The sequence below is a fragment of the Eptesicus fuscus genome, chromosome 15, assembly GCF_027574615.1.
Source record: "Eptesicus fuscus isolate TK198812 chromosome 15, DD_ASM_mEF_20220401, whole genome shotgun sequence".
Lineage (NCBI taxonomy): Eukaryota > Metazoa > Chordata > Mammalia > Chiroptera > Vespertilionidae > Eptesicus > Eptesicus fuscus.
In genome coordinates, this window is record NC_072487.1 from 79345131 (window position 1) to 79358525 (window position 13395).

The window sequence follows — 13395 nt, forward strand, 5'->3', positions numbered from 1 at the left end:
GAGGGCATCTCGGGTTTGTGGCCCCAGTGGGGCAGCCCCCCTTCAGCTGGGCCCCGGGAGGGGGCGGCCGACGGGATGGGTACGGGGAAGCTCCGCCTTTACTGAGGAGCAGACAGGGACTCTGAGGCCTGCAGCAGGTGAGTGACCGGCCTGGGTCACACACAGTGTCTTGTGAGCCCTCTGGCAGGTCCCTGGTCCACTGGGGCCCTCAGTCTCCTCATCTGTCTGATGGGAGGCAGGGCCTTCGACAGGCTTCACCAGCTGCCAGGGGCTCTGCTCAGCTAAACGCCCTCCTGTGGCCCCTCATCTCATCGAGGATCAAGTTTAAAGCCCTCAGAGGAGGCCCTGGAGCCTGGCCCAGGACCTGCCCCGCTCAGGTCTCGGCTCCTGCTGGCTCTGCTGTCTGGGTTTTGGGGCCCCCTCCCCCCTCAACTCCCGCCCCCCGCACACCTCCAGCACCGTGGCCTCCAGCTGTCCCCGACCACCTGCCTGACACCCAGCAGGGGTCAGGCTTGCTTGTGCCCATGTGGGGCCGGGAGCTGGGCCACGCCGGCCGGGGCGGGCGCGGTGCGTTACCTGCGTAGCTGCCGGTGGCCTTGATGTACATCTGGCCGTACTGCTCCTCCACCATCGTGTCGTAGGCCTCGTCGTCCTCCTCGTCCTCCTCGTTGTGGTAGGAGGTGGGGCTGTCGGTGGTGGGCAGGCTGCTGGCTCCCGGGCTGGTCCGCTCCCCCTGGGGGTAGGGCACCTGCTGGATGCCGGGGATGAGGGTGGCCAGGCTGGGCACCCCGTAGTAGGAGACGCGGGGCAGCTTGAGAGGGGCCGGGCCGGCCGCCACTGCCGCGGCGCCCGCCGCGCCCGCCGCGCCATCCCGGGGCCCGGACTCCAGCGGGCGCTTGGCCGCCGGGCCCGGGCCGGCGGCCGGAGGCAGCTCCGTGGCTTCGTGCTTCACGCGGGTCAGCAGCGGGATGGGCACGGAGGGGGACACGACGTAGGGGGGCCCGGGGGCGGCCGGCGGCAGCTGGTGGCAGGGGCTCTGGGGCTCGGAGCTGGCGTCCTCCATGGCGGCGGTCTGCGAGTCGCAGTGGGGCGAGCTCACCTTGAAGAGCAGGTCGGTGCCGCGCTCCACGATGTGCTGGATCTGCAGGAAGCCGGCCGTGTACATGACCACGAGCTGCTCGCTGGCCGCCATGGTCAGCCGGCCGGTGTAGCAGAAGGACAGGATCTGCTGGAAGCAGGCGGGCGGCACCGAGCCCGGCAGCTCGAAGGCGCTCTTGCTGTTGCCGCTGAACAGGTCGCGGAAGTAGAGGCTGCTGGCGGCCAGCACGGCCCGGTGGGCCTTGAAGGCCTGGCCCTTGACCACGATGGACACATCGCAGTAGAGCCCCAGCAGGCGCTGCTCGTTCAGGCAGCCCAGCACCGTGTTCCCAAAGTTGGGGATCTCAATGTGCAGCATCTGAGACATGGCGGGCGGCGGGCGAGCTGGGGGCGCCTCCGACTCTCAGCGCGGGAGCGGCCCGAGCGGGCACATCTGTGGGAGAGAGGCGGGGGCACCGGGTCAGCTTCCTGGACGCCCAGGGCCCCCCGGCAGGGCCCACCCGCCCAGCTCCCCGAAATGCACACACCCTGCCCGTGGCTCCCAGACCCCCTGCGGCCGAACTGTCCGGAGGTCCTGGGGGGACCTGCTCACAGGGCACCCTGGCTGGGCCCACGCTCAGAGCTGCACAGAGGCTAGAGGCCCAGAGCCCGCTCCGCCCCCAGGGGAGAGAGCGAGCCCTCGGGAGACACCCCTCGGAGGGGAGACACCCCTCGGAGCAGGAGACAGAGCGAGGCCTGCGCCACGCCACGGAGCAGGGCCATCAGCCCACGGCGGGCGGGAGGGGCCAGGGCAGGCGCCGCCGCTCACACAACTCTTTCCCAGGAAAAAGTTAGCAGCAAAGCAGCCCCTCACCCGCCTTTCCCCAGGGAGGGGCCGGAACCCGGAGCGAGGGGCGCAGCCCCCCGGCACCCCCCTCCCAGGCTCTGGGCTTCTGGTTTGTTTTCCTCAGAGCAGCAGCGCAGGGACGGCTGGGGGCGCCCGGGAAGTGAGGGGGAGCTGGGAGAACTCCGGGGCTGGGCTCCGCCAGCTGTGCCCCTCCCGTCCGTCCTGCAGAGGAGACTCCAGGGCCAGAGGGGCTGCAGACCCGGGGAGCCTGTCCCTGCCCCACCTGCACCGCCCCGGCCCCTGCTCCTAACCCGGCCAATCCTCATGGCTCGCGTCCCCAGCCCAGGTGACTGCAGGGTCATGGGGGACTGGAGGCAGGGGCTGGCCGCTGGGATGCGCTGGCTGGGCGCCCCGGGGCTGGGGCCGGGCTCCGGCAGTGGATCCCGCGGGGATTCTGAGGGGGCAGGGGCGGACGGGCCGCAGAGGGCGCCGACTCAACTCCGTGCCGCGGAGCCACACAAAGGGCTGCTCTGTCCGGGAGGAAAGTGCCGGCAGCCGCAGAGGCTGGGCGACCAGCGGAGGGGGCAGAGCGAGGGCGGGGCGCCCGGACCCTGACGGAGTTGGGCAGGTGGGCAGCCACGGAGGGGGCCCCCCGCAGTGCCCCCCGCTGCGGAGAAGTTGCCTGCCAGACCAGAGGGAGACCTACCTCCGGCCGCTGCCGCTGGGGGCCCTGCTGCCCGCTCAGCCCGGCAGGGGAAGGGGCAGGCTCGCCCGCGCGCCGGCCGCCTGTGCCCGCAGCCGCCAGCTGCTCCGGGAATGCAGCAAACGGAGCGGGAGCCCTTGGGGTGGGGAGGGTGAGGAGCCGGGAGGAGGGGGAGGGGGAGGGGGCAGAGCCGCGCGGGCTGGGCGGCCGGCTCAGCTGCACCCAGCCCGGCTCTCCCGGGCAGCGCACAGCATCTAAATGAAGAGGCCGGATGCGGACGGACATCCAGGCCGCTCGGGGATGAATAGCCGCCTTTGACTGGGGAGCCCGAGCCCATGCCAGCTCCCTGCCCGGCTTTAAAAACAGTGGCACGCCGTGCCAGAGGAATGCGCGGCTCCGGGTGTTGGTACAAGACAGACTTTTGATGACTCACTGCAATGCAAACAAAGATGGCAGAAATACTGTACTGTACGCCGGGACGCTCGCGGTGCCGCGGCAACGGAGACAGCCTGGGAATTTATGGTGCAGTTTTGCATATGAATTGCCCAGTAAACGGCGCCCGGCCGTGCAGCTCGGCCGGGGTGTCAAAGCATCTAAACTATTCCAAACAGTCTGCAGAGCTGGCAGAGCCGCGCCCGCCGAGGGGGCCAGGGCTGGGGCAGCGGGGCAGGAGCCGGGCGAGGGAGGGGGCAGAGGGAGGGGAAGGGGCAGATGAGGATGAGGCGGGAGCCGGAGAGCCAGGAGACCCCAGACCCCGAGGGGAGGCAGAGGCGGCGCCCCTTCCCTCCAGTGCCCGGGGGGGGGGGGGGGCGCGCCCCACTCCCTGCTTCTCCTTGGGGTCCCAGAGCAGCAGGCCCAGCAGGTCCCGGCCAACACCCCCACCCCAGTCGCCCAGGGGAGTCACCGTCCCCCAACCCTCACCTGGATCAGAACGTGAACGCTGTGGGGCAGCCAGGGCCCTCGGAGGACCTGCCCCAGCAGACAGGGCGCAGAGACCCCTCCACCCAGGAACAGAGCGGCCAACCAGCCTGTGTCCCCACCGCCGACTGCGGCCCGGGAAGACCAGGGCAGCCACAGGAGGCCGAGGTCGCCACGGAGGTGGCCCAGGTCTGGTCCCCGCAGCGATGCATCACTGTCCTCACCTGAGGGTTAGCCCTGGGCGCCAGAGCAGGGGAGGCCGCAGGGAGGAGGCCGGACAGGCAGGCCCATCCCGCCCCCCCCCCCCCCCCCCCTGAGCCTGCAGGCTGAGGGATGGGGCTTCCTCTCCCCACCCCAACTCCGCTGTGGGCTCAGCTCCTGACACCAGATGAGAAGCAGCGGGGGCGGGGGCGCGAGGAACCCCAGGTGAGAGGGACTAACCACGGGGGGGGGGGGGGGCAGGGGCCGCAGAGGCTGTGCCCCCACACGGACGGGACTGATGACTGCAGGCGGGTCACACAGACAGGGACTGGGATTGGGGCGTTGGCAGGAGCGGCCGGGCTGTACCAGCGAGGGGATGGACTCGGACCCCCAACCCGCTGCGACCCGCAGCTCCACACCAGCCAGGCTTCGGACCCACGGCGGGTCCAGCGGGGCCGAACCTCGAGCCTTTCCTTGCCTGCGCTGGACGGTGGAGGCAGCCCGGGTCCCGTGGGGCCTGAGTGTGCGAGCCCAGAGGGGCCACAGAGGGAAAGAGAGGGACACCCAGAGGCGGGGATGGGGAGGGGAGGGGGTGCACCCCTGGCCTGGGTGCAGGGCTGGGCCCCGGGGTCCCAGGACTCAGCCGGCCTCTGCTCGCGGAGCTACGCCAGCCCCCGATACAGAGCCACCACTGCCTTCAGGCCCTGCTCCACGGCCGCCTCCTCCAGGAAGCTCACCGGGTGGCCTCATGAGCTGGGAGAGTGGGTGATCTGTCCGATGCCTATGGAGCATTTACTGATGCTGGGCATGGCTGGGGGCAACAGGAGAGGGGCTATGCTGCCAGCAACACAGCACAGCACGGAGGGCCCCCCAACAGGCCTGCCAGGCCCTCAGCCCTCACCATGGGGAGCCTCCCACAGAGCACAGTGGGGTCACCTGAGCCAGACGGGGGTGGGTGCCTGGCCGGGGTGCGTGGAGGCCAGCAGAGGTGTGCTGTGCACCGGCCCCGCGGGTCCCAGAGGCCAGGGCTGGGCAGGCCAGGGTCGTCCTAACGGCAGCCTGGGCGACAGCACGAAGACTGGCACCTGTCCCTCCAACAGCCGGTCCTGGGTCCCACGGGCACCACCCCCTATGCCAGGCCCAGGCCCAGGCCCAGCCACGCCACGTCCATGTCCACGTCCACGTCCACGTCCTGTGGCCTCGAGCGAATGACAGAGCCCGAGACCTCGCCCGGCACCAAGACCGCACGGGCACCAGTCAGGTGTGCCCTCGGGCGGTCACCGCAGGGTCCAGGGAGGCGACGTAGTAAAACCCTCGGCTGGGGCGGGTACACTCTCCACCGGGTGAGCTGTTACCTGCCGCGACCTGGCGGGAGGGCGATGGTCCAGGTGGGCGTCTCGGCCACACCTCCACCCCTCCCGCCTGGGCCCTGCGTCTCAGGGGCCCGGCCCCCGGGCCGGGACCAGACCGCTGGCCCAGAGAAGGGACCATTCTTCCCGGGAAGGTGGGGGCTGTCGGGTCCCTGGGGATCGAGGACAACTGGCGCTGTTGCCGCCGTGTCCTCGCGCCACCTGTGCGGGCGAGGCTGGCGCCCGAGGCCGGCCCAGGGGAGCCCGAGGCGAGCTGGTTTTAGGTTGCTTTCTTAGAAGCCTCGGCTGGGGCGGGAACAAAGCTGAACTTTAGGAGAAAAGAATAAAATAAAGGCTTGGTTTACCCTGTGCGCAGCCAGAGGAGGGGGGCCAGGGCCTGAGCGGCCACCTGCCAGGAACGGGGCACCTCCACCTTCCCCTGCCGGCGGGCCTGCCTGGCCACCTTGTCCCTCTGCCCCCCCACTGCTTCCCCAGTGACACCCCCTCTTCCGTTTCCCTCCTCCACGCCCCCCCTGCCCCCTGTTTGCCTACAGAAGGTCAGGAGGCAGGCAGAGATCCCTCAGGTCCCTGTGCCCATCCTCAAAGCGACTGCACCACGGAACCCCCCCGCCCCGAACGCCCTTCAGAATGGAACCCCCTTTTGGCACCCCCCTGCTGACACCACGAAGCCAGAGTCCAGCGCCCAAAGCTGTGCCAGCCTGGGGGGCACCCCCCTCAGACCCAGGACCTCCCCCAGGATGAGAAAACGTGGGTGACAGGGGTCTCTTCTCTGTGGACCCGCCCTCTGGACAGCAGGGACCCCGGCCCTGAGGGGTCGGCCCCCAGGCAGTGCAGCCCCTGCAAGAAGGGGCAGGGCACGGGCTCCAGGCGGCAGGCACACGTGTGCGCTAACACACACACACTCTCATGCACGCACACACACACCCGCGTGCACACACACACAGTCTCATGCACGTGCACACATGTGCGTGCGCACACATGCACTCGTGTAGGCACACATGTACATACTCGTGCACATGCTTGCAAACATGCACGCACACGCATGCATGCACACACGTGCACTCACGGGGCCAGGGATCAGCTGGGCTGAGTCCCACAGAAGCCCAGCCGCCCAGCCCCTGCTCCCCACCTCCGTCCCCAAAGTCTAAACCGCTTCCCGCGGCAAGGGCACAGCAAGGCGCAGGAACGCGGGGTTTAATTTCTGTGGGATCACTACCAGCAGGAAAGGGAGGTGAGATAAATTAAATTAAATAAAATGATTTTGCAGGATTTAATTTTGCCAATCTAATAAGAGGTCTGGACCTCGGCTAACACGCAGTCATCAAACACACCCACAGAAGGGGGAGGGCCGGGTGCCCGGGAAACACGGCGGCCCGAGAGAACGGAGCCCTGGCACCCCACCTCCCCTGCCCCAGCGGGCCCTGCCCCTCCCCGGGCAGCCCCCCCGGCCCCAGCCCTGCCGTCTCAGCAGAAGCCCGCTGGTGGCAGGGACACCCCCAGAAGAGTCTGGGGGGAGGACCCGTGGCCACACCCCCAGGACGGTGTCTGGCAGGGAGGCAGCAGGTTACTCTGTGAGTCAGCATGCACACACGGGAGCACACGGAGCACACGCCTCAGGAACACGCCCAGCTGCTGCGTGGAGGCTGATGTGGGGGGGGGAGCTCACTTCGGACAGCGGCCTGCGGAGCACTGCCTTGCTTTTCCATCGCAGCCCAGGCCCCGGCGCTGCCTGCAGGAGGGAAGCGCCCGGACATCCTGGTGCAGAGCAGGCAGAGGGCGGGGGTGGGCCCTCTGGGGGCCAAGGCGCCCGTTGGCTTCGAGGCTGCCCAGCTCGGACATGCCAGGCCCCGGGGGCTGGGCAAGGCACCCCCTGCCTCAGGCTTCGGTGTGCATTACACTGTTAATGCCCCATCAGCAGGGCTGGGCCCCCACGGCCTCACCCCTCATGGGGGCCAGCCGCGTGAGCCCCCGAGAAGCAGGAGCAGGGCTCCCGGGCGGGGTCTCAGCTGCCAGGAGCCCCTCCCCCCGGGCCCCAGCCCACCCCCTCCAGGTGGGTGCAGAGAAGGAAACTGAGGCGCTGAGAGGGCCAGCCTCCTGCCGAGGCCTCGGGGCAGGGCCTGCACCCCATCCCCACGCTCCCTGCCTCCTGCTGTACCACCCAGCGGCCGGAGGACAGAGCCCGCAGGGCACAGGGCAGCTGAGGCCCAGACCTGCCCAGCTGCCGGGGCTCTGCTGAGAGACAGGGATTCCGCCCCAGCCTCCGCACCGGGCTGCTCTGCTCAGGAGGCCCTGGTGCAGGGAGGGGGCACACGGAAACCTCCATGGGCTCTGCCCGGGGCCCCACCTCCCAGGCCCCGCCCGGCTCCCTGTGTCCCAGCCTGAGAGGCAGAGGTGAGAGGCCTCGGGCATCCGGCCAGGCACCTGGGCAGCCTCCGCCCCAGACCACAGCCTGGACCGGCTGGAAGCATAGAAGCCGGTTTTAACTGCATAACAAATGTCTGCTGGAAGCTGTTCTTCCCAAACAGAGAAGGCGGCGTGCCAGGGTCTGCAAATCCAGAATGCGCTCATCAGGCCTCCCCGGCGCCCAGGAGAAGCACCAGACACCAGCACCAGCCAGGGCACCCCCGCCCCGGCCCCGAGGCCCAGGGCACCCCCGCCCCAGCCCCGAGGCCCAGGGCACCCCCACCCCGGCCCCGAGGCCCAGGGCACCCCTGCCCCAGCCCCGAGGCCCAGGGCACCCCGGCCCAGCCCCAAGGCCCAGGGACCCCCCGCCCCAGCCCCGAGGCCCAGGGCACCCCACCCCAGCCCGAGGCCCAGGGCACCCCCGCCCCGGCCCCGAGGCCCAGGGCACCCCCGCCCCAGCCCCGAGGCCCAGGGCACCCCCGCCCCAGCCCCGAGGCCCAGGGCACCCCCGCCCCAGCCCCGAGGCCCAGGGCACCCCCGCCCCAGCCCCGAGGCCCAGGGCACCCCTGGCCCAGCCCCGAGGCCCAGGGCACCCCCGCCCCGGCCCGAGGCCCAGGGCACCCCCGCCCCGGCCCCGAGGCCCAGGGCACCCCCGCCCCAGCCCGAGGCCCAGGGCACCCCCGCCCCGGCCCCGAGGCCCAGGGCACCCCCGCCCCGGCTCCGAGGCCCAGGGCACCCCCGCCCCAGCCCCGAGGCCCAGGGCACCCCACCCCAGCCCGAGGCCCAGGGCACCCCCGCCCCAGCCCCGAGGCCCAGGGCACCCCCGCCCCGGCCCCGAGGCCCAGGGCACCCCTGGCCCAGCCCCGAGGCCCAGGGCACCCCCACCCCGGCCCCGAGGCCCAGGGCACCCCTGCCCCAGCCCCGAGGCCCAGGGCACCCCCGCCCCAGCCCCGAGGCCCAGGGCACCCCCCTGCCCCACCACCACCAGGCCCCATCAGACCCCAACCACAGGGCCCCGGGGTTGGGTGTGAGCTAGGCGGACACCCCGTCAGGTGGACAGGGCCCTGCGTCCCGCAGCACGCGGCCTGTGCAGGGCTCTGCTGAGGGTCCAGGGGAGGGTCTTTGGGGCTGGGCTGAGCCCACGTCCGGGGAGGAGGCAGCCTGCGGCTCATCTGACACAACTCCCTCTCAAACCCTGACCTGAGTGTGGGTGGGGGTGGGGGTGGGGCCAAGCACACAGGGGTGAACCTAGAGCAACAGCAGCAGGGGTCACTCAGCAAAGCGCCCGCCCCGCCCTGTGGCCCCCACTGGCCCCGCCTCCAGCCCCGAGCCCCACGGAGTCCGCACGCCGGCCACGAAAGGGTTCCAGAGGTTTCCGGAGAATTAAGCGGTGTTGTGAGCAGAGCCGACAATCTCCCCGTATTTGTAATTTAAATAACGTAAGCTTGAAGAGTGTCTCCCTGGGGCGCAGTTTAATAACTTAAAAAGCCAGCTCGCTCCTGGGCTGGCGGCACCTCCTCCTCTCTCATCACCGAGACAGGGTCGCCCCTCAACCCCCGTGTGTGGGGGTCTGGGGCGGGGGGGGGGGGGGGGGGGGCTGGCAATGGCAGCAGGGGCTGCCCAGGCTAAGCTGGCGGGAGCTGGGCTCCCCTCGGGCCCACGCAGCACCCCATTCCCCTCCCTCTGCTAGTGAGCCTTGGGGGTCTGGCGGGGGCAGGGGGGGGTGTCCCAGAGACGCTGGAGGGCAGGGGTCCTGGAGCCCTCCCAGCCGTGGGCGGAGGAGCAGTGGGGGTGTGCCAGCCGGTGGGGTCACTCAGCTCATTAAGAAGCCGCCCCCACACGCTCCCTCGTTAATATTCATCACTCTCCTCATCTGCATATCCTGCCATAAATAGTCGAGGTAAGACACAGCTCCTGCATTTCTAATTACGCTTAAAAATCTGATGTAAATCAGCCAGACACACAAACACTAAATCAGCCACCGTGGGGGGGCGATTACACGGAGACAGGGCCCCCACCCCGCCCACCAGCCCCCACTCAGGGCTCGCAAGGTGGCGGCCGCCGCGGAGCCCACCTGGCCCGGAGCTGGGCGGCCCAGGCCACACCGTGTGGCCCTCAAGTAAGAGACAAGACGAGCGTGGGGCAGGGGAGACGCCCGCAGCACCTCAAGGACACGCCACCCCTTCCCCGGGGGCCCCCCAGCCTGCCCCACCTTCTCCCAAGGGGCTCCTCCCGGCCTGAGACACCCAGCCCTGGGCCCGCCCTGGCTCCGTCTTCCTGTCCAGAGGGCGTCCCGGCCCTCACGGCGGCGCAGACACAGGTTCAGGCCCCGTGGGCAGCGGCAGCCGGAAACCAGGGCACCTGAGACAAAGCACCATCCATGAGCCCGGGAGGGGGGAAGCCCACGGCAGGTGACCGCCCCCCCGACACGGGTCCGGGCCCCCAACGCCAGGGCCGCCCGACCTCCGTCTGGGAGCTGGGCCCTGGGCAGGCCCAACCCGGCTCCTCCTGGGTGGGGTGGTGGGGCCACCTCAGGGACCCGCGCGAGGCACGGGCCCGGGGGACACGAGGGTCACCATCTGCCTTTAGAGAGAGATGCAGAGATGCCGCCGCTGCCCGCCTCTGCCTGGCATCGTGCCCGGACCTATTTTTAAGCCCATTTACTAGAAATCCCACAAATTAAAGGAAATACGGATAATGCAGTCAGAATCCTGGGGGCCGAATAAAAGCTACGCATAATTGTCCTCCTGCTGCCGTGTGAGAATCTTAACCGCAAACCCGGTCTCCCCAAAGCCCTGTGCAGCGGCTGTGTTAAGGAGAGAGCGGGGAGGGGGGGGGAGAGGGGGGGTCTGTGCTCACGGTATCAGAGGCCGTAAAAGGTAATTACTGATATGAAAAATAAAGACCAGAGATACCACCCTGACTTTATGGCCCAGGTACCGACACTCGGCGGCGGTGGCGGCGGTGGCGCGTTCTTTCCAGAAGGCGGGTCCAGGCTGGGGCGGCCCCTCTCCTCAGCGAGGCGGCTCCCGTGCAGGACGAGGTGAGGGTGCCAGGCTGCCATGGGGATCGTCCCTCACCAGCGCCTGGCACCGCCCACCTCCAGCGCCCAGCCTCACCCGGCTGGTTCCTGTGCCCGGAGCCCCCCAGCCTCGCCCCAGCTGGTTCCCATGGCTCCCGGGAGCCCCGAGCCCCGTAGCGGGGGCTGCAGACACCGACTCTGCACAACCGGCGCCTGGGGAGGGGCAGGCAGCGATTTGCCGGGACCAGGGGCCCCACGCTCAGTCCAGAAAGGACCAGGACACACGGGTCCCCTGAGGTGAGGGGGGCAAGGCCTCGAGTGGGTCCAGTGGGTCCCGAGGGTCAGGCCCAGGCCACTCGCTCACCAGCCTCGGAGGCGAGTCAGGACAGAGGCCGGGCAGCCGGGTGCTCCAGGCAGAGGGCATCGCGACGCAGCGGGTGGGCAGCCCCACCGAGTCTCGTCTCCGCTGTGAACCCGGGAGGCGCAGACCGGCCTTTGCTGACCCTCTTACCCTTTTTATTGTTCATTTTCCCCAAGACTTGGTTCTGGTTCTCAGCCACGTCCGTAGGGCCGTCTGTACCCTGGTAACCCGTGGTTTGAACCACCAGGCTGGCCTCGGCCACGGGCCCAGCGCCTGGAGACCTGGGAGCCAGCGCGTGGGGTGGCAGTGGCTGGGGCTGGCCCCGGGGACGCCCTGTGGGGTGGATGACGGCACCTCGACCCTCCGATCGGTCCCGTCTGTCCGTCCACGAGGACACGGCTCACGTCCCCTGCGAAGGAAGCCTCGGGGCCACGAGGAAGCCCAGGTCGCTGGCAGTGGCCTCGGTGGCTCCACAGGTGACCGTGCGCGGTCTCCGGGCCCAGGTCCCACCGTGGCTGAGGCCGGCGCCCTGTGGATTCACACTGCGGGGGGCGCCTTCCCGCCTCCGGGGGTTTCACGACTCACAGACTCTCTGAAAGGGCCGTGTCCTCTGGGGCTGAGATAACGAGCCATAACCGAGTAGGTTAGAGTTCGAGAGGATGGAGAAACAGAACTTCTAACATTTAAAATGGGCATTTCAGGGTCAGGCCTCGGACGGAGGGGGAGCGTGTGGGAGGCCACCAGTCCATATGTCTCCCCCGCTCCCTGCCACTTCTTTCTAAAAATCAATGGAAAAAATACCCCAAAATTAAACGTATTTCTATACAGCTACAATAAACAACCTGAAAATGAAACGTAGAAAACAATTCTGGCTGCCCCAGAACCTGAGAGGAGACAGGGGTGACCCCTGCATGGAGGTACGGAAAATGGGGGAACCCCTATTTCCCTTGGTTTATACCTCAAAAGAAGCCACAGGATGTTATCATTTTGGCTAATTTGCTTGGTTTTGATGAGTTTCTTCACAAGGCAATTTTTACTTATTTTCGTTTATTTATTTTTATTGATTTCAGAGAGGAAGGGAAAGAGAGAGACAGAAACATCAATGATGAGAGAGAATCACTGATTGGCTGCCTCCTGCATGCCCCCTACTGGGGGGTCAAGCCCGCAACCCGGGCACGTGTCCTGACTGGGAATCGAACTGTGACCTCCTGGTTCATAGGCTGACGCCCAATCACTGAGCCACACTGGCTGGGCTGGCAGGTGGGTGACGGGCAGTCCTGGTCCCACAGCCCAGGGCCCAGAGGGCAGCCCTGGGAGCCAGAGGGATGCCTGGGGGGCTGGGGAGCGGCACCCAGAGGGTCACCTGCCCTGCAGCCCAGAGAGCAGGAGTCACGGCCGTCGCCATCACGCACGCCGCAGTCACCTGGCACCTTGGTTTCCCGGCGGGTCCCGAGGGAGCACTGACGGTAAATATGTTAATCTGAGCTCAATCACGGCTTTGAAACAAGGTGCGTGCTCCATTAGTGATGGCTCAGCACCGGGAGACACACCGAGTGTCGGAGCGTCCGTCCAGGGCAAAGGGGACCGAGCACACGGGGGTGGGGGAGGGCAGGCGAGAGAGTCGCGTGGCGGGGAGAGGGGAGGCCGCTGCAGGCTCCCCAAACATGAGCCGCCGGCACCCTGAACCCCGGAGGCCAAGCCTCGCGGGAAATGCCCTTCGGCTTCTGGGCAGGTGAGTTCCCGCAGCGCAGGCCGGACTCCGGGGCCAGGCCGGTGGAGCAGGGCCCGTGCCCAGGTCACTCGGTCCCTTGTCCTCCAGCCGTGACCGTGTCCAGGTGCAGCCGGGAGGCAGGACCTGGGCCCGTGGCCTGAGGGCCTCTGCCTGCCCCACAGAGCCGGGCTGGCAGGAGCCAGTGTGAGCGATGGGCAAGCCTGCGGCGGGCCTGGGACGCCACCCCCGCCCCGTGCCCTCCGGAGGCTTGGGGCCAGCTGCCCGGTCGGTGGCTGCACCTGGAGGCGGCAGGAGCGCTGAGCAGGGACACCACAGCCCCAGGTCAAGGATCTCAAATAATCTCGGGACAGAAACCATCTGTCGCCCGAGCTCGCGATTCCGGAACCGACCGGAAGGAGCTGCCAAGGAAGGAGGGCGCCACACTCGGAACGAGACAGGCACCGTGGTCCCAGCAGCCCCCGGGGCTGCCAACCCAGAGAGAAAGCAGTGGGGTGAGCAGAGGGGGAGGGGCGGGGTCAGCGTGGGGACCTGACCTAGTTAACCTATGACCTGCCCTGCATACTGTACTCCCTGCTGGGGCGACAGTCCGGCTCGGGCATCGGGCACCGGCGCTGGCACCTCCTCCCACCGGCACGGGCGTCCGGCGCCACTCTCCCTGCCCGGCGGCGTCCCGAAGGCGGCCTGGGCACGCGTCCTGGGGCTTCCGCCTCGCGGCTCTAAGGAACTCCCTCGCGAGGCTTCTTGGAAATCAGCGGCTGTAA

At 68.7% G+C, this 13395-nt stretch overlaps 1 protein-coding gene across 1 annotated transcript in view; it reads right to left on the reverse strand.

Moving 5' to 3' along the window:
* The window catches only part of NACC2 (NACC family member 2), a 40600-nt gene that overhangs the window by 17099 nt on the left and 10106 nt on the right, over positions 1-13395 (reverse strand). Inside the window, exon 2 of the mRNA XM_054727143.1 lies at positions 577-1531. Coding sequence (XP_054583118.1) covers positions 577-1465 — 889 coding nt within the window. The 5' untranslated portion in view covers positions 1466-1531. The remainder of the gene's footprint in view (positions 1-576; positions 1532-13395) is intronic.